At 45.4% G+C, this 22306-nt stretch overlaps 2 protein-coding genes across 2 annotated transcripts; both read right to left on the bottom strand.

Annotated features, from left to right (window-relative positions):
• Positions 1-11185: 11185 nt before the first annotated feature.
• F5J12DRAFT_786086 (uncharacterized protein) lies at positions 11186-12218 on the bottom strand (the record flags this gene model as incomplete). The annotated part of the gene is made up of 7 exons (XM_051743368.1): positions 11186-11261; positions 11302-11481; positions 11518-11633; positions 11684-11845; positions 11894-11916; positions 12089-12104; positions 12195-12218. 7 exons carry the CDS (start codon positions 12216-12218, stop codon positions 11186-11188), a joined length of 597 nt encoding a protein of 198 aa, XP_051595807.1.
• Positions 12219-19743: 7525 nt separating this feature from the next.
• On the bottom strand, positions 19744-21180 carry F5J12DRAFT_786084 (uncharacterized protein; the record flags this gene model as incomplete). Its single annotated transcript, XM_051743367.1, has 5 exons — positions 19744-20048; positions 20100-20187; positions 20603-20671; positions 20757-20957; positions 21007-21180. The coding sequence occupies 5 exons, from the start codon at positions 21178-21180 to the stop codon at positions 19744-19746; spliced, it is 837 nt and encodes a 278-aa protein (XP_051595806.1).
• Between the last annotated feature and the right edge of the window lie 1126 nt (positions 21181-22306).

Genomic DNA, 22306 nt, shown 5'->3' with positions numbered 1-22306 from the left:
AATGAGATAGCAGGATGGTCTTAGTCTGCTAATATGGCTGCTGATGAATCTGAATAGACAGACACCTGGTGAATGAGCAGGCTATGCTATTTACAGCATTCACTTGAGAGTTACAAAACAAGATAACAGCTAATAATAGGATAATGATGCAAAGAAAGATGTCAGCCTGTGAAAACAGCATTCCATGGATCCTGATAGATGGAACCCTTCCAAATGAGTGGCCTGTGCAATATGCAAGGTTGATATGGACTGTGTTGACCTGCTAACATGGCATTCAATGGATCCTGATAGAAGGAACCCTTCAAAATGAGCAGACTGTGCAAGATGCAAGGCTGAGAGCAATCAGTCATTGCATGCAAATGCAAAGCAATATTCTCACTGCACTAACATAGGATCCAAGGTATGCCCACAGGTGGGACACATGCAAATGAGTGGATTGTGAGATTTGCAAGGTTCAATTCAGGGAAAATGTTGCATTCTGCTATTGCAGGAGCCAATGTATTTCAATCGGTGGAAGCTTGACAAATGAGCAGATAAATATTTCTCCACAGATGGAAATACAACCAAGGGCATTCAGCCAGTCACTAGTGACCAATTCACCCTCAGTAGTGAGCAATAAATATTCTGTTTCCCAACAATGGTTTGTTGCCATTCATCTCAGCCCATGGATGCATGAGCCTTTCAATACAAACAATATACATACTCATGTCATACCAGACATATCCACAATGGAATTAAAACATGTAAAAGGTGAATGAATGGGCTAGCTTGCCACTGGACATTTCCCACAAAGTACCCACTGACCCACCCATCAGCTACAGGGTGGAATGCAAGGGCAGGGAATGGAAACTGCAGGTTCACATTAAGCTAACATTTAACTACAAATCTTTCTCCAGAACAAACTGAATATCAGTCACATTCATGGCATGCTCAGCCAACCTCAAATACATCATCCTCTGCCTTGCTGCATAACACTGCACCCCAGGAGCTCCAATAGTGCTGCTTCCCATCTGTATCTTATGCCATTCTTTTGCTTGAAATCTGAAGAAACTTATAGCCCATTGAAATTCTGATATTATGAGCTCTTCCTCTTCTTCCCAACAATCTTTGAGGGATTTTGCTCACAGCCAATGAATGCAATAAACTAATTGAAGAAAGTTCATCAACCTTAAAGCACTGTTGAACAGTAAGGTCAACATACATTCAGACATCCAACTCTTTGATTCTGTGTCCTGTGGGACATTGATCAACCAAAACCATGGAAGATGGGTTCCATGGTGCTCCTGTGCATTTTGGGAGAAGGCTGCTGTCTGCCCAGCCAGGTCTTCTTTATGAAGCTCTTGATAACATCCTAAGATATCTGCACCTGCACCAAGTACAACCATGGCATCTCTGCATCAATTATAAATCATGGCCTGTTGTTTTACTGAGACATTGATAGCACAGATCATATCCCAGGCCCAAGTTTTCACAGAATAGCTCTTAGCTGTGTGCACCACCCCCCGAAAGACAGCCACCTTGTCTGCCAACATAAGATAGAGGCCATATAGCACATCATTAGCTTGACCTGTGCAAAGCTTCAGCTCCATTTCTGCAAGATTTTGAAGCACTTGAGCTCGACATGTGTCAATGCCAAGAGCAGATGGAAGTGGCAATTTGTCCTGCAGTCCTGCCAGGGTTCCATCTGAAGTGGTGTCACACACCAAAGGTGTTTGGTGAGGTGGACATGGATACAGCTGATGAATGGAGATGAAGACCATAGCCCTCATGTGAAGAAGGACAGCCAGGAATGTTGGCAGTCATCCCTCACACAAGAACAGGTCATCAGTGCCAGAGAAAAAGAAAGGGAGTGAGTTAAGTGCTGGCTAAAATTCTTAAGTGCCCATGTACAGCATTCCAGTTTTTGACATATCTCCACCATTTCTGCAGATACCAAGACCATTCCCACACTCACTTGTAGTGCTCAGCCACATGATCTTACCTTCCAAAATTGGAAAGGATTTGCACCTTGTTTTCCAAGGGAAACACCCCTGTACTGTATATAAATCACTGTACTTAGGTAGCAAAAAAAGAAGACATCAGAGAGCCCCTCTTGCTCACATTTTATCATCACTCAGTAATTCATTCAGCAGCTTTGATAGTTGAGACTTTATTAAGGGTCTAACTATCATCTACTTCACTTATCCTTGTCTATCATCAATATACTTCACTCCAAGCCCTCCCTGAGCTCAGTGCAGCTTAGGACATTGAATTAAGTCATCATCCATCCTTCTGTAGGCTGACAGCAGTCTACCCTATCACATTCTCTTGCATTCCTGCTCCTTCTTCATCAGGAGCACCCCCAACCCTCAGCACTCATCTTTGAGTGTTGTAGCTTGCAAAAACCCTCCCAAAGAACAGGTTCTACCATCTAGGTACCACATAGGCACACCACCACTCACTCTTTTTGTCTTTTGTGTTGGTTTTGGTTGGTTTTCACCACTGAACCACACTTTGACTCACAGTGGGCAACTCATCCCCCACATTGTCCAGCCAACCATCATCCAAAGCATAATCCTGCTCTGAATTTGTGTCAAGAAATGTGGTCTGCTGTACAGATTCACTGGTGGAAGTGTTGGAGCCTGCTTCAAGGTGCAGCTTCAAGTAAATTGTGGCATCCACAATAAAACCCAATTGTTCAGATGCAATGTGATCAGCACAGCATGCCATAGCCAATTTTTTCAATTCTGATGCCCATTCCCCAACATCCTTTCTGTCCATGTGAAGTGAGGTTATGGCCTCTTCTAAGTGTAAACCATGTGCTAGCCAACTAGCTGCTCCATGTAGGCTTCCACTGGGTCTTGGTTCCTCCAATAATGCTAGTTTGATGGCATGCACTGTTGGTACTTCTCATGATATGTCAGTATTTTGCATTTATCCAAAAAGGCAGACACCATACCTGCCCTTAATTGAACTTTGAAGATGTCCATGACAGATGGGTTGTCAACATGATCATGCAGTGCATGAATCTCTTGCATTCACAGCTGTTTCACTGCTCTGCAGTCAAGGCTTCATCTAGCTTTATATATGCCTGCCTCACCAATGGCACTGCTGCTCGAGCTGCTTTGAGCTTCCATGATAGGCTATCTGCTTAATCTTGGATGTCAGAGAGTGCACTGCAAGTGGATCCTCAGACTAACCAATCCAAATCATCTTCATGAAGTTGGAATCATTCATCTGGAAATCCAGCAGTTCTTGGCAGTGTGGTGAGGTCATCCCACATGCAGATGCAGATGCCACATTAAGGACAGACCAAAATGTTTCAATGATTTCTCCATCTACCCATCCAGCCCCCTTGATGAACAGCAGGGCATACCATGCATAACATTCCTTCTTGTGCCCATGCACATACCATATGCCAATTCCAGGGATAATCTGAAGTGATGACAGGATATCAATCATCTCACTTCAACCCACACACTTCTGCAGATTTGTCATGTAGGAGCAGTTAATGTTGTAGAAGCAAACCACTTGTTTGATCCCTTCCATATTGTATCCCAATGCATTTGCCAAAGAGTAGTCCATGTTCAACTGTCTGCAGCACCATCAGTGGGTGTCAAAATCAATGATTCAACCTCATACCTTTCTCCTTTTTGGAAGTCAACAACACAATGTGGATAAAAGCATCCATGCCATGTGCATGCAGTCACCCCAATTCTGGTTGCATGAAGCTTTCCCCAGGCTGCATTTGCCTGACTGATAGCTCTGTGGTTGTTGCAGGTGGATTTCTGTGCCTGAGCTCAGATCATGTTTTGCATGGGTTGAATGAATTCATACCTCTATGATATGTGGAGTGGCCTTCAAATAGTCCATGTAGTGCGGATTGGTCACCATATAACCTAGTCCATCCATCAACCACACCTGATCTTCAGATTTCCACTCATGCATGTGTTCTGCTTTAAAGTTTCCATCCATTACTACTGTGTGGGTGAACCACCAGCTGGAGAAGGTCAGCTATGAGGATTGCATTATTGGAACCACTTACTGGTCCAAATCCTCATAAGTATTAACATTTATTCCAGGCTGGGGCATGCTGCACAAAATAATGCCAGTCCACCTGTCATGGTCATGCATTCATCCTAGGTCCTCACTCACTCCACACCCCTTTCCACTGGTCATTCACTCACTAACACACCAACTCCACCCAACTTCCGTCAGTCACAAGCCATCTCTGCTCCAGCTGCTGTTGGAGTTGCACTGCTCCCCTACCAGACTGAATGGACTGTTCTCTGAGGGGTCATGTGACTACCTTCAGACTCCTCCCTGACAGGTCGCAGTCAGGTACTCTGCAGCACACACACTGCATGGTCCAGTGCCTGGACTGTTTCCTTTTCTGGATGTTCTATGTTACCTGTTCATATGCCCTCTGTCTACCCTTCATTCATCATCTAGGAAGTTTTACTTGAAAATTTCTGGGTCTCCATATGTCAGTGGTGATTCCAGTTACTGTACCTCCATGGTAGTATAAAAGCATGTATCATACTCCATTGTTCCTCAGTATGAATATCAATGTAGTTCCTACTCCCTCTGCCTCCATCTTCTGCCTATCAGAGTTACCTCTGACTGTCCATCTGTACTCCCCCTCTGAAATATGAGGGCTGAGATCATGCAAGGGGGTAGTGCATGAGCTAAACCTGACACCCTCACTTTGCTCCACCCTTACCTTGGCAGATTTTGTTCCTGCCAACACTCTGCCAGTTGGAGTTCTACTCTTTCCATCAGACTTGCTCCTGAACCTCTCCCTGGACCTCAACAAGCATCGGAGTTGGTCAGAGTAAGCCCAGACTTGACACCACCTTTCTCTGCTGACCTGGTTGTCCTGTGGAATACATTCCATTTAAGTAGCTTGAGGTATTGCCATTTCCATGCAACCCATAGAAGCTCACAGTATCTATCCTGATTGACCCTTCAGACATTCCAACACTTGGAACAAAAATACCAAATCTTACTGGAACAAGGTGTGGAAACACACTGGATGTGATCTGGTGCAACTTGCTGTAATAGTTCATACCAGACATTCCACATTCCAGGTTGTCCCTCAGGAAGTCATCCAGAACTGTGAATGTGAATGCGGTGCTTGGCTTCTCAAATGTTGAGGGAAATAGTTTGGCTCTGAGTAACTGTATGCATTGGGTTTCTGCAGTCTTGCATTCACACCAATTCACTACAATGAAATGAACACCTGTGACATCCATGACAGTGAGATATCTTGACCCTGCTGGAGGACAGAGGTGCTTTGGGTTTTCTTTGATATCTTCCACATCTTCCCATTCTTGATCATCCATGGGCAGAGGTTCACCTGCTGCTTGCTGGGCTTGTGCAATTGCATGGGGACAGGGTGCTCTGCCATGTCCTAGGTGCAACTGAACACCAGTCTGTGGGTCTTGATGTGAATGTAATTCTGGGAAACCAACTGATCTCCCACCATGTGGAGGGCAGATTCCTTGTAGAAGTCCCCTGTCCACTGTTGGATCCTGTGGAAAGGCAGGCTCTCATGACTCTTCTGGCAACATTCTGTGCAGAATAGGGGCTGATGCCAGCAATCTGGACATCTGTATACCCCATCATTGCCACACCAGGTGCAGTTCCTTGGCTCTGGGGAGGCTTCCAGCTCCAGGAGTATCTTCAAGAACTCCCCCTTCTGTGGAACCCATTCACAGATGTAATCATTCTGCATCTGACACACCATGTGAAGTCCACTTTCAGGTTGGTGAACTGCTGCATTCCTTTTTCTGCAGTAACATCAGTTGCTGGACTGGTGGGCTCATGCTTTCATGTCTGTTGAAGGCTGAATCTGCCCATGCATCAAAGTACTTGTGGGAGTGAGACCTTGAATGCTTGGATGGTGAGGATCAGGGAGAATGGACAGGGGTTGTTGGATCTGGCTGTTTGATCGTGACTTCTATGATCTATATCTACCTCCAGTTCTCCAAGTCTTGACTTGCAGCTGCTTCACCTGATGGCCCAGGGTAGGACCAATCATTCTCATACCCTTTTGAGTGCTTCCCTTGGCCATCTGGAGGTTGCTGATTTCACAGTATGAGGTCAGTTGTTAGAAATGCTACCACTAGTGCAAGTCGCTTTATCATTTAGCTCTATCGATGTCAGTACCTTAACACATGTCAGGGCATAAATACAAATGCAACTACACTGGCCTTGCACAATGCATGGTGCTGCCTTCTTATTACTGCTCAATCCCTGCCTGCACATTCCCTTCCTGCTGCAACATTACCTGGGCACTTTGCCTGGATTATGATGGTGAATTTGGATGCTATATTAGCTGATGAAGGTGAAATGAGATGTTTGGTATCAATATAAGTATGGATGTGATTGGGCAAGCCAACTGACAGCCCAGATGCAAACTGGGAGTTAATCTGCCTTTAGGCAGGATCCTGTCAAAGAGATCAGCCTGATTGGATATTTCAGTTGCTTCACAGAGGTCTGAACAAATTCCTTGGCATGACCACACTAGTACTGAAATGCATTGAGACCAAACAAGGGCGTGAAAAACCTTAGTAACCAACCATCTATTATACACCATTATACATCATACCACATCATACTCCATGGAGTCCCTCCACCATGTTCTCCTCTAGGCCTAGGTAAGACTCATGCAATGACAGTATGGACTTCAATAATGAAATTGTGGATGGAATCCCCTTCAATGATGTCTGCACACTGGAAGGAAGCTGGTGAGAGTACCTTGGGGAAACATTTGAGGAACCAGGAACACTGCCTGAGCATGATGGCGAGTCAAGTCCTGAATGTGCTCAGAAAAAGACAGCAGCCAAAGCAATGAGGACCAGCAAGGTTGACTCCATGAAATTGGTGAAAAATGCCGATGGAGAGATTTGGATAGGAGAAATTGCAGGCCTTAGCCAGGACCAACTACAAAAAATGGTTCACAGATTTGTGACTGCTCACTACTGTGAGTGGCCAGAGTATTTAGTGTCCTCAATCTCTGATGAGTGCTATCAGGATTAGCATGTGGAAATCCCTCATCAGCAGTGCCATTCAAGAATTTTGGTCATCATCAAGCAGAAATGATAGCAGCCTGCCACCTTCCTGAAGGATTTACCTTTGACCACAACCCAAGTCACATGTGCACAACAACAGCTACCCAGCTGCTGTCCTTTTGGTGCAAGCAACAGGAATCCCATCCAAATGATGTGATTGGATTTCAGAAATGGATTGATTGATCTGGCAAGCTGTAGCCACCAGTGGATAGAACTTTGGCACCCCTCCAGGTTGTGAGGCAGTGGAAATACCGAAAGACACCTGCCCCCAAATGCAAAAAGAATGCTGGAAGGAAAAATGTCAAGGGCAAGGGTAAAGCACAGGAAGAGGGAGTGGCAGATGATAGCATGGATGATAGTGTGGATGACAGTGTGGATGACAGTTTGGATGATCACAGCAAGGCTGAGGTGAGCAATGTTGGAACAGATGGTCCCTCCACTAAAAAGGTGTGCCATGTGTGATTTTCATGCATGACAGATCAGCACTAATGCAATTCTGGTCTTCAGGTATCTGGCAGGAGGCAAAACTGTGCCAAGACACCATTCCCTTCTTGTTCCTGCTCAAATCCCCCACCAGCTGATGGTGCCCATAGTGAGCGGCTCTCTGCACTTCCAGCCCATGTAAAGACCCTGGTGCATTGCCTGCAAAATAAAGCACTAACTGACTATAATGGGCAGGAAAGCAATGGCCATGATTCTGATGATGAAGCTGATGAAGACACTTATTTGCCCACTCTATCCAATTCAAAGAAAATGGCAACATCCCTGAATAGTGAGCTTCCCACTGTAACTTGTATTCGCAGCAAGCCCTGACCTGCACTCAGGGAATGAGTACACAACTGAACTACAGGACCACTCAGAATATGCAGATGAAGATGGATTGGAGAGCATTCCTTTCACTGACCACACAACTGAGGAGGGGTCAATGAGCAGAAAAAAAGGTGGAAAGCTGAAATCCACCCTGAAGCTCACACACCAGGCAAGTTTGGTCATGTTGAATCAGCTGTTATGGCTAACAAGTTTGTGCTGTATATTAAGCAGGCTCTGTCAGAATCAAGTGAGCCAGACATGAATTGACATTGACCTGGGGCCAAATACTTGTCCAAGTCCAACCATAATGGATCTGTGACCACCAATGCAGCATCCATGAATGTGAAACAGGGCATCCCTGGGAGCACCTGGAAGTCACCTCATGTCAGAAAGGCCCCTGCAAGGCCAGATGCAGATATTCCATCTCCTGATGCAAAGAGATTGCACAAGCAAACAGGCAGCAATCAGAAGCAGAAGTAGTTGTCGAATCCCTCAAACAGTCAGAGCAGAAACCTTTTCTGGAACTTGTGTATGGTCTATAGAGGGCTTAGCCCAGTGTGACACATTAGAATACAAGTGTATAGCATGTACAGTAGCTCATGACACCATGGTGGTTGTGAGAGGCATCTTTGATATCAGGGATAGTTAAGCAGGACAGTTGAGCAGGACAATTGAGCAGAGAGCTGAGTGGGACAGGTCTATGTATTGGCCATGTGGAAGCAACTGGTAGCTATCTATGTAGGGAGATATTGCTGCTCATCTCCCATGTATTGCTGTTACCCAAAATTTGGCTCCATCTGCCATTGTCCAACCTTGCTTCCCATGGTGTGAATGATATTCTTGCCATTGTTCCTACAAGTTTAAATCTTGATTGATCATCAACCTATCAGTGAACCCATCATCATCAAATATGTCTGCTGAACAGTCCCACCAAGTTCATTTCTGTCATTAAGGTGAGGTTGTCTTCATTGTTGGATCCAGTGACCTAAGCCATCCACAGCTAATGTAAGACCAATTGAGCCAAGGCAATCTAGCTCCCATGTGAAGCAGTCCAAAAATCTGGAGGAGATGCTAGTACAACTGTGTGAGTTGCAAGAGCCAACCCCTCCACCAATTGTCTCAAGTGGAAGGGTGGATATGGTGGGGTTGAACATGGATATTGTGGCCAGTGAGTGAACATGATTTCTCTCCAAGCTAAACAACAAATGTTCTTTCACTATAGATTCATGCAAAAGCTTGCTGGATCAGTTCCTGCAGGAAAGGGAGCCAACTGCTTTGGCAGAGGGCAGAATCATGGCTGGTGAGTTGGCATGATTGCCCTTCAAGCTAATGAACAAACTAATTTTCTAGTAATAGATCCACACAACAACTTGATGAATCAGTTCCTGAATGAATGGGAACCAACTGCTCCCCCAGTGGATGGTATGAATGCAGATCTACTTGAGCAATTGCTGAATGCATGGGAACCATTGGCACTGCCAGTCACACATGAGAAATTAAACAGGATGGATGGGTCTTCAACACCTGCACAAGACATTACTATGCAAGTCAATTTTCTGGCAGACTTGCAGAATGTGTGGGAACCATCTCCTCTGCCCATCACCCATGAATCATCAAATCTGAGGGACTGATCTCCTTGACCTGATTCTCCAACTAACCTGCTTGCTTGATTGCAGGATATGAGGGAACCAATGCCTCCCCCACTTGTTTCAAAGTGCCCCCAGTGCAAGGACTTTCGAAGACCAGGTATGAGGCCGAAAAGCAAAGAGAGTGATGCCCATCACACAAGATGATGGATGTAAATTCAAATGTACCTGTTGAATCTTTTGACTTGGCAGCAGATGAGGACAATGGTGCAAACTGTTTGACTTTTGGCATGCCCAAATGATCAGAGATGAGGGATCTTTTCAAGGAAATATGCAATGGTGGGCATTTACTTGGTTCTATTCATGTGATCAGTGATATCCATCAATTATGTAGGTGAACTTCCATCCACACAGCAATCTCTTCAAATGGAACAATGGGAATTGGCACCTGTTCCATGTTGCAATCAAGGTATGGGCATGAGCTTAATCTGATAGACCTTTGACATTGATAATTTTAGTCCTGTGCACCTTACATGCTGTGGTATCTCGCTATCATGGACACACCACTCCCAGCAACACACCATTTGATCCCACCCTCAATAGGCACCTTGCACAGGCTGCAAATGCCATTGTGAGAGAATTTGGCACAGCTGCAAGGGACCAGTATGGTGCAGCCTCTCAGGGCCTTCAACTCGTCAATATGCTCAATTTGATGGAAGTTGTTCATTATCTGTGTTCCACCTTTGAAAATTGTCCCAAGCCATTCATCACCAGCCAATCACACCCATCTTGCCAGTCTGTGGTAGAGATGGGTATCCCCTACTTGGCATGCCAGATTGAGGTGGCCTCTGTACATCTGAAGCAGACTGCTGATATTGTGGGATGGCCTGTGCATTGGTTTGCAAACCTAGCAATGGACTTGGTAGGTTTCACATCAATTTTTCACAATGTGGGACTGATACATAATTCCTTCAGAATCAGCTTAATAGCTTGATTCTGGTGATGGTGTGCATGCCAGTTATACTCCTCCCCTCCCAGCATGCTACCATGTGTACCTCAGACACCAAGATGATGAGGTTAGCTTCTGTGATCAAATGCAGCTAATTCCCCTTAGCACATTTTGCATAATTGACAATATCAGTGCCATCATCCTGCATTGGACCCCACATGCAGCTGATCCCAATTCTGGCTTTGCATTCCCTTGGTGGCTATATTGTTCTGAGGAATACACAGCAGATTCCCAAAGATTGCAAGGCAAGGGATTGTTTTCTGCAGCCTGGGATTTTTTTAAGGTATGCCACTTATTCTTGTTGCTGCAAATAGTTGATGATGGCCCAGGGCTTATGGCCATTGCCTGAGGTGCCAATTGCAGACCATCTCGATGGCCATATCAAGGAGCAGGTAAACTACTGCATCAAAAATATTTGGAAATATGCCAATGTTTTCAATGGTCAGGGTTGACAAATTGACCATTTCTATGCTAGGTGGTGGGCATTGTGCAGGTTGTTGGGCATGCCACTTCAATAGTTTACATATTTTTGACTGTGGAGTTGGTTGAATATACATTACTGTGAATGTTGATCATTTATGAGATACTGCCCATTCACATGATGTCTGAACCCCCACCCATCCATGTGATGTCTGACAATCTGCCCATCTGCATGATGGCCTGAGTAGGTTTATGTTTTTTGCAGCTTATGATGCACACCCTTTAGCTCTGAGTACCTGCCCAACCTATGATGTCAAAGCACCCACCCATTTGCAAAATCTTGGCAACACCACCCATCCAAAGTTCAAGAGCCAGCATATCCTAATAAAATACAAGATCCACATTGCCTACTAAATCTCACATTAAAGGTTGCAGCTTTAAATCAACAGTTCTCCAGTTGCAACTATCCCTGTGGTAACAAGTTGCCTGATCCACCATCATGGACATGCTGCTATATGTGGAGCTCCATATTGACAGTATGGAGCTCATATCTGAATCCACCCACTGTTCTGACTGTTCACCAAGGCAGATCACTACTTCCCTGCCATTTGCATACATTCACAGATGGATGACATACAGGATTGCAGATAACAGGGCATTGGTGTCAGACATTTGGTTGACCCATTCCCTTGTAGAAGTGTTTTCCATCCTGGATTTGAGCAGCCATGAGGCTTCCAGGAAGCCATTTTGGGGCTTCAAGACAGATGAGCACTTTATTCATGAGGAAAGAAATGATCACCCACCCAATGACCCTGTTGAAACCATGTGGGTGACAGGTTGATGGTGCCTTTCAACTCAGCATTATTGCAGAAATACGACTTGTCCATCTGCCATGCCTGTGGGGAAGCCTTTATGCTCTCCCACAGTGGTTCCCTCAGAAGATGAAGGTGGTTCCATATGTCAGCCTGCCATTGCATTAAGTCAGTAGAATATGAGATTCTGCATTCCCTTACCCTTCTTTTTGGGCTGAGGGCATCTGGCAAATACCAAATGCAGATGGTATTTGAGTTGGTCACCAGAATGGACAGCTCAGTCACTTCTGTTTATCTCTCAGCAGCTTCTGCATTGCAGGTTTTTCCACCCCAATTTTTCCCAATGTTGACTGCAGAAAGATGAAAACTTCCATTGCACCATTATGATGGACTTACTTGGGCAATGATAGGCCTGTGAGATTACTGACAATATGTGATCCACTTCACATAACACTGGAAATGGAATCAATATATCTGGAAGGGTGTGAGGTCTGCTGAATACCTCCTCTTGAAATCTGGCTTTCATGTATGATGCAATGCAGTCTGTTAGTTCCATTCACCATCCATGGGGGGTTTTAGATGTGTGTTGCATAGTATTCATGCTTGGGGTGGATGAGGTCAGAGTTGTATAGTGGGCAAGCTGCTTGCAGCCTGTTGGAAAATTACAGCATGTTGGGATGCTTGCCTCAATATTTTGCTGTGATCTGATCAATATGTTGTGACACTATATGTGCTACTGGTGTTGGACCCATCTTATGTTGCAACAGGGGTGGATCTTACTAGATGGACCCATCCTTGTTTTATGGCAATATAAAAGATACTGAAGGGCCCATCCATATGTTATGAATATATAAATAATACTGCTGAAGGGCCCATCCTTATGTTGTGACTGCATAAATGATACTGCTGAAGGGCCCTTCCATATGTTGTGACACTGTAAATGATATTACTGATGGGCCTGTCTATGTGTTGTGACACTGTAAATGATATTACTGGCAGGCCCATCTTTATGTTGTGACAGGCATACATGTTGCTATTGATGGGCCCATCCATGTGTTGTGACCATGTAATTGATATTACTGATGGGCCCATCTTATGTTGTGACAGGGGCATATCTTACTAGATGGGCCTATCTATCTGTTGTGACAATGTAATTGATAATACTGACTGGCCCATCTTTATGTTGTGATATGGGTGCATCTTACTAGATGGGCCTGTCCATGTGTTGTGACCCTGTAAATGATATATATTGAAGGGCCTGTCTTTATGTTGCAACAGGTACATCTTACTATGGATGGGCCTGCCCATGTGTTGTGATGGTATAAATGATATTACAGAAGGGCCCATCCATATGTTGTGACACTATAAATGGTATTACTGATGGGCCCATCTTTATGTTGTGACAGGGGTGCATCTTACTGGATGGGCCTGTCTATGTGTTGTGATGCTGTAAATGATATTACTGATGGGCCTGTCTTTATGTTGTGACAGGCATACATGTTGCTATTGACAGGCCCATCCTTATGTTGGGACAGGGGTGTATCTTACTAGATGGGCCTGTCTATGTGTTGTCACACTGTCAATGATATTACTGATGGGCCTGTCCTTATGTTGCAACAGGTGCACATCTTGCTATGGATGGGCCTGTCTATATGTTGTGACAGGGGTATATTATCCCAAAGACAGGCCCTTCCATATGTTGCCAACTCTGTAATCTATCATAGAGGGGCCCCTCTTTATGTTGTGACCCTATAAAGCATATGACAGGCAGGCCCATCCATATATTGCAACCTTCTTCATGATACAATAGGTGGGCCCATCCTGATATTGTGACTGGGGTGCACACTACCATGGATGGGCCCATCCATGTCTTACAGTAGCTCAGCATACTTACTTGGTCATGGGCCTGTCTATATGTTGCAGCATCCTTACCCTCCACAGGCCCTCCCATATGTTGTGGAATTGCACTTATGGGCCTGTACATATGTTGCTCTCACTATAGGCCCTCAGGCCTGTCTATGTGTCATGGCTAATCTATTTAGATGGGCCCATCACAGGGTCTATATAAGTGTTGGCATTTTGGCACACAGGCTACCTATATGTTGTGACTAAATGGACTACATGGGGTCAATGACCAGGCCTACAAATCAATCCCATTCACCATTACTAGGCTTGACAAAGTGTGACCAAAGCTTCAATGAGCTTGGAGGTGCAAACTGAAGCACAACTTGGATGGTTGCCTTGTCTTTGAAGACTCCCCTTCCCTTGCAGTACCTGACTACCTGATTGAAGTAGTCTCGAAGGTTCTGTGGGTCTCCTGAGAACTCAGGCCTTCTTGCTGAAGGGAAAATACAGCTGCACATAAGTACCAAGGGATTGAAGTGAGCTCAAAGGTCTATGATGCAATCCCAAAGGTTTCAACGACTCAGACAGTGAGCACAAACAGTGAAAACATGAGCTCGAAGTGGAAATACTCAAGTCAATGGGCCAAAACATGAACTCAAGCACTCAAGGGGCACAGACCACCCAGATATGATCCCAAAGGCTAGAATTTGACCAGTAACACTAAGACATGAATACTAGTGATGTAGTTGAGGAGGCAACCTATGGCTGGAGGCAACCAAGAATGACTGAAAAAAAAAACTGCAAAATGAGTGGGAGGGCCTCAGCATGACTAAAGATGACTGCTGGAGGCAAAAATGAGAGCATGAATAGCAAAGATACAACCCTGAAAGACTGAGGGGTTCTCAAAGCCAGTTCAACAGGGACTTGAGCAGTTCAGAACAGTGCCAAAGGGTGGAGAATACAATAGTGGCACTCAAGGTGGCTTTGGAAGTGCTCTGGAAGTGCTCTGGAAGTGGCAAATTTGAGAGCAATGCCATGACAGAGTTTGAAAATTATGCCTCCCTATCAATGACACCCTTGATGGTCTGCTCACCTGCAGTCACTCTTATCAAAACCCATGGCTTCATCAAGTGGACAAGCTTGTCAAGGAAGGCCTTCTGTAACTGCAACTACTGGTGGTGGATCATCCTCACAAGTACCTGGGAGTGGGAGTAAAGGGAAGGGCCCAGCATCCAACAAGCAGCCAGAGGCTGACTCCTCGATGGAAAGTACCCAGCCAAAAAACATCAATTGGGATACTCCTCATACCAAAATACTTGTCCAGTGGCTTCTTAGCCATCCTGCTAACTGCAGGATTCTTTTCAGTGACAAAAACTCAGGTGACTTACCCCCATCATTATCATCTACTTTGACTGAGAGACTGGTGGGCCACAACAAGAAGGAGGTCCAAGTGATGATCACCCAAGCTGTTTTTGAGGATGACAGTGTCTACAAGGACATGTACACAGCAAGTGCTACCAAGTTTCAAGTCAGTGTGGGCAACTGTCTCAATATGTGAGTCTCCAATCATCTGATAAACCCAGGATTCACTAATGATCATCTAGGCTGAAAGCAAGCTATTGAAAGTGCTGTGCACAATTCAAACAGTCAGGGGAAGGCATCATACCTGGCCATCCAAAATTCACCAACCTTCATGGTATGTTACATGACTGATGTACAAGAATGCAGGGGCTTATGTGTACATACAGATGTTGTTCTCAACAGTTCTCCTTGGTATGACGACTTACATTCCATTTGGCAGGGGAACCCATTGTTCAATCCCAAGCCCTTCAACTCCAAGCCAAACAAAAACCATGCAGAGGGCTTCTTAGCAGTTATCCAAAACAAGACACTTGGTATGAAGAACATTTTGGGTTCCAGGGCTGAGATTGCAGGTGATTGCATGGGTGTGGGGGGGGACAGTGGGGGAACTTGAGGAAGCTGAGGAGGACATGCCATCTCAAGCTGGTGGTGAAGTCACTAATGAGGTTGAAGAAGATGGTGGAGCTGGGTTTGATGAGGCAATGCCAGGGTTTGGGGATGAGCAGACTGGTGGTGATGAGTACCCCAACATCAACATGGACTCTGCATCTGTGCAGGGTGACAAGGTATGTTCATGTTCATTCAGAGCAACATTAATGAAATTTTACTGATAAGTTATTGCTAGCTACCATGGCCTTCAATGCCAAGTGAAACTCATTTCCCCTCTAGGTTCTCCCTCCTGTGAAGGGGTCATACACCCTCATCAGATAGCTGAATTTCCTTCTCTCAGTCTTCACTATATCTTCACCCTCCTCCTTCATCTGCAAGTATTGCCTCTATGACAACATCTGACTCCTCCAGTAGCTCTTCCCAAAAACCTAGCCAGTCCCTCTGGGACTCATCATCAAAGACAAGTTCAACAAAGCCAAGTTTGACACTAACTAAATGTGGCAAGTCTCAGCTTCAAGACCAGGTCATCAACTTGAGTCATGAAGCTGAGTTGCTAGTGGCTTCTTCTTCTTCTGGGAAGGCTACATGCTATATGATCAAGATGGAATATCTTCATAGGAAGGAGGAATTGATGAAAGAGCAGGTGGAAATGGCAACTAAGATGGAATTGGAGTTGGAGGCAAAGAAACTCAACATCCAGCTGATGAAGGCCCAGGAGATCACCTTCAACAGTGATGCAAAGATGCTTTGCCTCAAAATTGAGCTTGTGAAACTCATGAAGGCCAATTCAGACACAACCCCTCCTGCTGCATAGGTTTATCTTGTCATGGCCAAGTTTTTACCCACACTTCCCCACTGTATCCATCTCCGGTGCGTTCCCACTATGTACTTGCATTGTATTCATGTTTTTGCTATTCTCTTGCAAGATGTACATATGGTGAATGTATTTTTTTCATCTTGCTAATACTACCATCTCCCACAACTGCCATTAATGGATTCATTCCTGTCTGAGATGTTGAAACAACTGATCCAATAGCTTTTCTTGAACTTGCTGACCCATAGTCTCCACAGCCTCCACCACAGCAATTCCATCCCCATCATCAAGGCTGCTTCCTTTGTTGACTGCCCAGTCAGATGAACACTCAATCGTATTGTCCATTTCCTCCTCAAACTGGATGATCATGTTGTGTAGGATGATGCAACAATGCACCCAGTAAATTGTGACTTTCATATCTTTCTCTGTCCAGATTTTCAGGTGCACTTCATGGAGGCTTTGAAAGTACCCTTTCAAGGTGGCAAATGCAGTTCAACTTGTATGTGGATCTTCCATAGCTGTCAGCTCATGTACTGCAGCAAAACTAGGTGCATACCTTTGAAAGGTACTTGTTATACACATTCTGATCTTGAGATAATCTCCCACCTTTAGGTTTCTTGAAGGGGACAACACACCATGTCTCCAATGGGTATGCACTGTCCACCCACATCCAATGATTGTGTGGAATCAACTGCATAGGGTTTGAAGCAATGTGAGTCCCCTGGAAGGCCCATGCATCATGGACATTTCCTGGATGTCCAAGTCTGTAGTCCATGACAAGAAGATTGTGTGGCAAAACAATAAGCTATCTTGGTAAGTTTCTTCTGCTGTTCACACTCAGTGTTTGAGTACACACCTGGCAGCTCAATGAGTACCTAGATTTTCTATCATAGAATGTTTCCCCGAAGATATGTGGTTTCTCAAAGAGGGGAATACTTGAACCATCAGTGGCAAACATGCCATTCCTCCAGGCTGAACAGGTGCATGACTCAGTGAAAACCCATGCTCTTTCCATCTCCTGTGAGTCTTCAGATGGAATATTGATGAATCTATTGTGCTCATCCAGTATAGCTACCATCACATGGTTTGTACAATTGACAACTGAGCCAACGCTAACACTGGCCCACTGCACTACATCCTCAGGCAACACCACATTTCCATAATGCCCTGTGCAGAAAAGGAAGATCACCAACTGGACTGCAACTGCCAGCTGATGGTTTTTGGAATTGCTTTGGAATATCATGTGTCCACTAATCTGATCCAGAATGTGATCAAAAATTGGTGGGTCTACATTAAGGCACTTTCAAAACAGGTGGGGCTGATGATCTGCAAAATGTTTGAGGAGGCACAGCTGAGATGCCCACATCATTGGCATCTCAGGTCTCTCAAGGATACATGCATGCTCTACTTCATCTCTGAGAGCCATGATTGCATTTAGCAGCCAAGCATAACACCCATCATGCTCAGCTGTGGAGTCTGTGTCATTGGAGGTGCTGGATTCAAAATCTGACAGGATTGGAGTGACTGGTGATGGCAGAGTGATGAAGAAGAGAGTTGTAGGGGAGCTGGAGCCTGAACTCAGTGACATTGACATAGATTCTGAGCTGCTACCATCAACTCCACATCATGCATTTTCAAGCCTTGCTATCACAACATGAAGGCTAGTCTTGTCCAGCTGTTTGAGCAGATCTTGGCAGACAGATTTCTGGGGCATCTGGTAGCTCTTGGATGATGGGTAGATGTTTATCAATCATGTACAATGCATTAATACAAGTTTGATATGTTATTTGATATGTATCTTCCAGGATAAGTAACTACCATGTATTGCTAGTCAAGCAGTGCTACAGGGCCTGGCACATCAGAGTCAAACTTTATAGCAGCAGCAGTGCAATTCCAGAGCACTTCCAAAGCCACCTTGAGTGCCACTAATGATGGGCAACTGGGGCAGCAACCTGCAGTGCTAAGATGCCAAAAGTGAGCCAGAAACACTGCCAAGAGTAAAACTCTGGCAGGAGGAGGGGGGGAGGGCGATTCTGGGGGTAATGTGCCAAAAAGTGACCTGGTGCGACTTCGAACGGGTGTGGACAACTCCTAGGGACTGTGAAACGAGTGCAGGCGATGATAAATGACTTAAGATGGCAGGAAAATGGCAGGAAAAGGCCTAGAGCAACCAAACTGATGACCCAAGTGACTTGAAGGGGTCCCAAATGCAAAAACACGACTGGAGAGGGCTCTGGGGGGCAAGGGCACACAAATGTGGCCAGAAGCACTGCAAACGGTTGGGCAGGAGGCGATGAAACGATGTGCTAGGAGTTTGAAGACATGCTGGAAAAACGACTTCAAGAGGGTAAAATGCGACCTGAGGGTCCTCGAAGGCCCAATGCCTGAAAACAACTTGACGGAGGGTTCGAGCAGCTCGAAACAACTGGCTATGAGTGAAAAACGAATGCAGGTGATGACCTACGACTCCAGAGGGCTAAAAATGCGAAGTAAAACCTGCCAAAAAGCAAAATCCAGGCAGGAGGAGGAAGGGATCCAAGCTAAGCAGAGCCCCTTACAGTGGGCTCCAGTTGTAAGTTAGGTATATAGTGAAGCTAGGGAGTGCAGGGGACTCCTGGGGCTTGATAGAATTGGGTCCAGTTCGACCCAGAGGGGTTCTGAGCTTGGAATTGAGAAAAGAGGGTGAAGGAGGGACTGGAGTTGGTCAGAATGAATGGAGTGGGGAAATGAGTGAATAATGTCATCTGGAGGTCATCTGGGGGTGCCTCAACGAGGGCTTGTCGCAGTCTTTCACTTGCAGTCTTTACTTGTTGCTGTCTCACAGTCTGGTTCTTCTTTTTTATTTGTGTACTCTAGACCTACACTAGTGGGCAAAAATGCTGACTAAGCTACCAAAAGTGCGCCACACAGGTAGGCTAAGTCTCACTAATGTAAATCAAAGCAAAAATTACAGTAGAAAAGATAAAATAACTAAACCCCTTTAGTAGGGAGTACCTATTCCCTACAGCAGCAGGAAAGTAGAAGGGGCTAAAAGCATATCACCTGGGAGGTTCTGGAGGATGCTAGTATCAATTGCAACCTCCTGGACCATCATAGTGGGCACAAGGTCAAGTATCCTTGCACCATCAATGGGAATGACTGCTTGATGACTTGTAATTGCAAAGCTGATGGGGGAGGGGCAGGAGGGTCCAGGTGTTGGAGTGAAATGACCCCTGTCCTTACTTGGACTAAGGCATGTGATCATGTCGCTTACATAAGCTGTTGGAGCGCACCCATACACTAGTAAAATTTACCTAGTCCCTCAGTAGCTTGACAGACTACTGAGGTTCCCTACAGATTCCTCTCTGGGTTTCCCCTCTGCAACCCCACAAACTTCTTCACCAGGTGCATCAGGTGAGGAGTGTGGCAATGGGTACAGGCACTAGTGTAAGGCCTCGACAAGATCACAAAGCATCTGCAACTTGGTCTGGGTATCTGCAAGGGCCTGCTGGGTATCAGCAACCTTGCAGCAGGTATCTAGGAGATCTTGTGCTGTCTCCATATGCTGCTGCCACAATGCTGTGATCTCCTCTTCCATATGCTCAATGGGGGTGGCATTAGGGGTCACTGGGTGGGATGGGGTAGTGAGATGGCTTTGGGATGTTGCTGCCCCCTGGGATGCTGGGCTTGACATCTGCTGACCTGACTGCTGCCAGGATGGAGTGACAATGACCACTCCATTGAAAACTATGATAGGCTTGAATAAGAATAGCAGAATGAAAAAAATGGAGGACGTACTTTGCCTGCAGGAGCTTGGAGCAGCTGAGGTGGTTGTCTTGCCAGTGGTGGGTGTCATACTTCTAGTGGCTGCCCACCACTTCCAGGTCTGCCATGCAGGAGTTGTGGGTTCTGAGGATATCATGGCTGATGGCCCTGGTGAAGGGCTTTGAGGATGGCATTGGCTGGGGGGACAGGTGGCTGTGATGGTTTTAGGACAGTCCACTGCTGCATCAGGTGCCTCAGTTACAGCATGACTGTGGGGTCACCTTGACTGTGACTACATGGCCTTCACTCCAGCAAAGATACTGCACCTGTACTTCCAGCAGCTACACTGCCAACATGCAGAACCTGGCTTGACCACACATGGCAGATTTTTCTCCATGCACCTATCACATCAGTCTTCTTCAGCAACAGACATATAGCCAGTGGCAGGGGTTGCAAGAGCTGCAACCAAGCAGCAATGACTGGCAGATGCTCCAGCAGTTGCCATTGAAATGTTGGCATCACTTGCTGCCACTGACCTTGTATGCTTCTGCAGCTGTTGACTTCTGGGCTGAGTGCCAGTAGGAGCAGTGCAACTGGTTGATTGGCTGTGGGGTTCTTCCAAAGTGTCAGCAGCAGTGGCAGCATTGTCACTTATCTGAAGTGGGTCTAATGGAACTGCATGCCCTTTACCCTTATTGATGGGCTTTCCAATCTGGTACCATGGATGGTCCACAACATTGGCATCCATTGCATTTCTAACTTGTCAAAGTTTGGCCACTCCTTCAATGCTGTAAGCACCACCAGATCTCTCATAATCATTTTGGAGGGGATGATGTGGGTGGGGATGGTCAATTTTGAGGGCAGTTCCTCAACCAAAGGGTGCACATGGGTCTAGAATGTTGTAAATATCAGAGGATAAATAGATTGGCATGCCATGAACCAACTGTTCCCAAATGACATGCATAGCTCTTTTCCAGTATTGCTTGTTCCTGTGGTCATGGAGCATCAAAAGCTCTGCCATGACTATGTCTGCAGCATTAGTGACTATTTCATGTGGGAGAGCAATGGAGGGAGTGGTGGCAGCAGTTTGGGATGCTTCAGTGTGTTGGAACATTTTTGTGGAAGTGGGGTACTGGTGCAAGAGTGGTGCAGTTGAGTGGTAGTTGATGATTGTGTCAGCAGTGCAGCTGCATTTTATATTTTCATGAACCATTGTGCCAGCATCAACAGTAATTAGCCACACATACCACAGTGCCTTGGGAGTTTGGCTCGAAGGAGAGTGTAACATTTTGGACACTGGTTGGGACATGAAGTCAAAGGACATGTGGTCTACATTTGATGACTGTCAGGGGACCAACAAGCTCGATTTCATCAGCTTGTGAGGTTGGAACCACCTGGTTAGCATCGACATGAAACTTTTGGAGGTGAGTGCATAGGCCAGAGGACTCAAGTACCACATACCTTGGGTTGGTTCATGATGTACATGGCAAACCACTGAATTTGGAGACCAAGGAAAATTTTTGCAAGGTCCATTATTTTTTCTGAGGGGCACAAGGGTGGCAAGAGCCACTCTTCTGATGGTATTATAGTTGGACTATGGCTGATGGAGTCAAGCATAGTCAGGGTGGGGAAATGCACATGCGAGAGGTCAGGCTATTGGTATATTGCCTATATTTGGATCTTGCCTACATTGGATTATTTGGATATGTTACTCAAAAATCATTGAGTTGGACTTTACTCAGACTAATGGCTATATCTTACAAAAAAAAATCAAGGTCAGATTATCTACATTTGGAGAATCTGATTATACCCCCTGCTAAAATCTTGTTTCTGCAGTGAGTGGACAGGCTGAGTTTGTCACACATTTTCAAGCCATTCAAAGGAGAAGTTGTTGATGGTGTGGTGAATAATGCATGGGCTTCTTCGCTGACATAGGACCCCTACAAGTTTTTGTATTACATTAGGTGTGCATGCTCGCCTGTGATGCAAAGTTGTCCCTCATGCTAATCATCAGCTCATATTTGCCAATGTGAAAATTAACCTCACCTCTAACTTTCTGTCATTTTTTTCAGATGACCAGATCATCAAGAAAATACATGCATTCAATTGAAGATCATTGGTACTCATGTGGACACTGCAGAAATTGCACATTACCAGGCTTTTTCCTTATCTTTTCATTCACTTTGGCTCACCTGCTCAGTAGTTCACTATGGGCATGATTGATTGGATCAGAATAGTAT

Source organism: Pisolithus orientalis (genome assembly GCF_024613125.1).
Source record: "Pisolithus orientalis strain OTSU chromosome Unknown F5J12scaffold_48, whole genome shotgun sequence".
NCBI lineage: Eukaryota > Fungi > Basidiomycota > Agaricomycetes > Boletales > Pisolithaceae > Pisolithus > Pisolithus orientalis.
The sequence above is the reverse complement of the archived record's forward strand: the minus strand, read 5'-3'. Positions and strand labels throughout refer to the sequence as shown.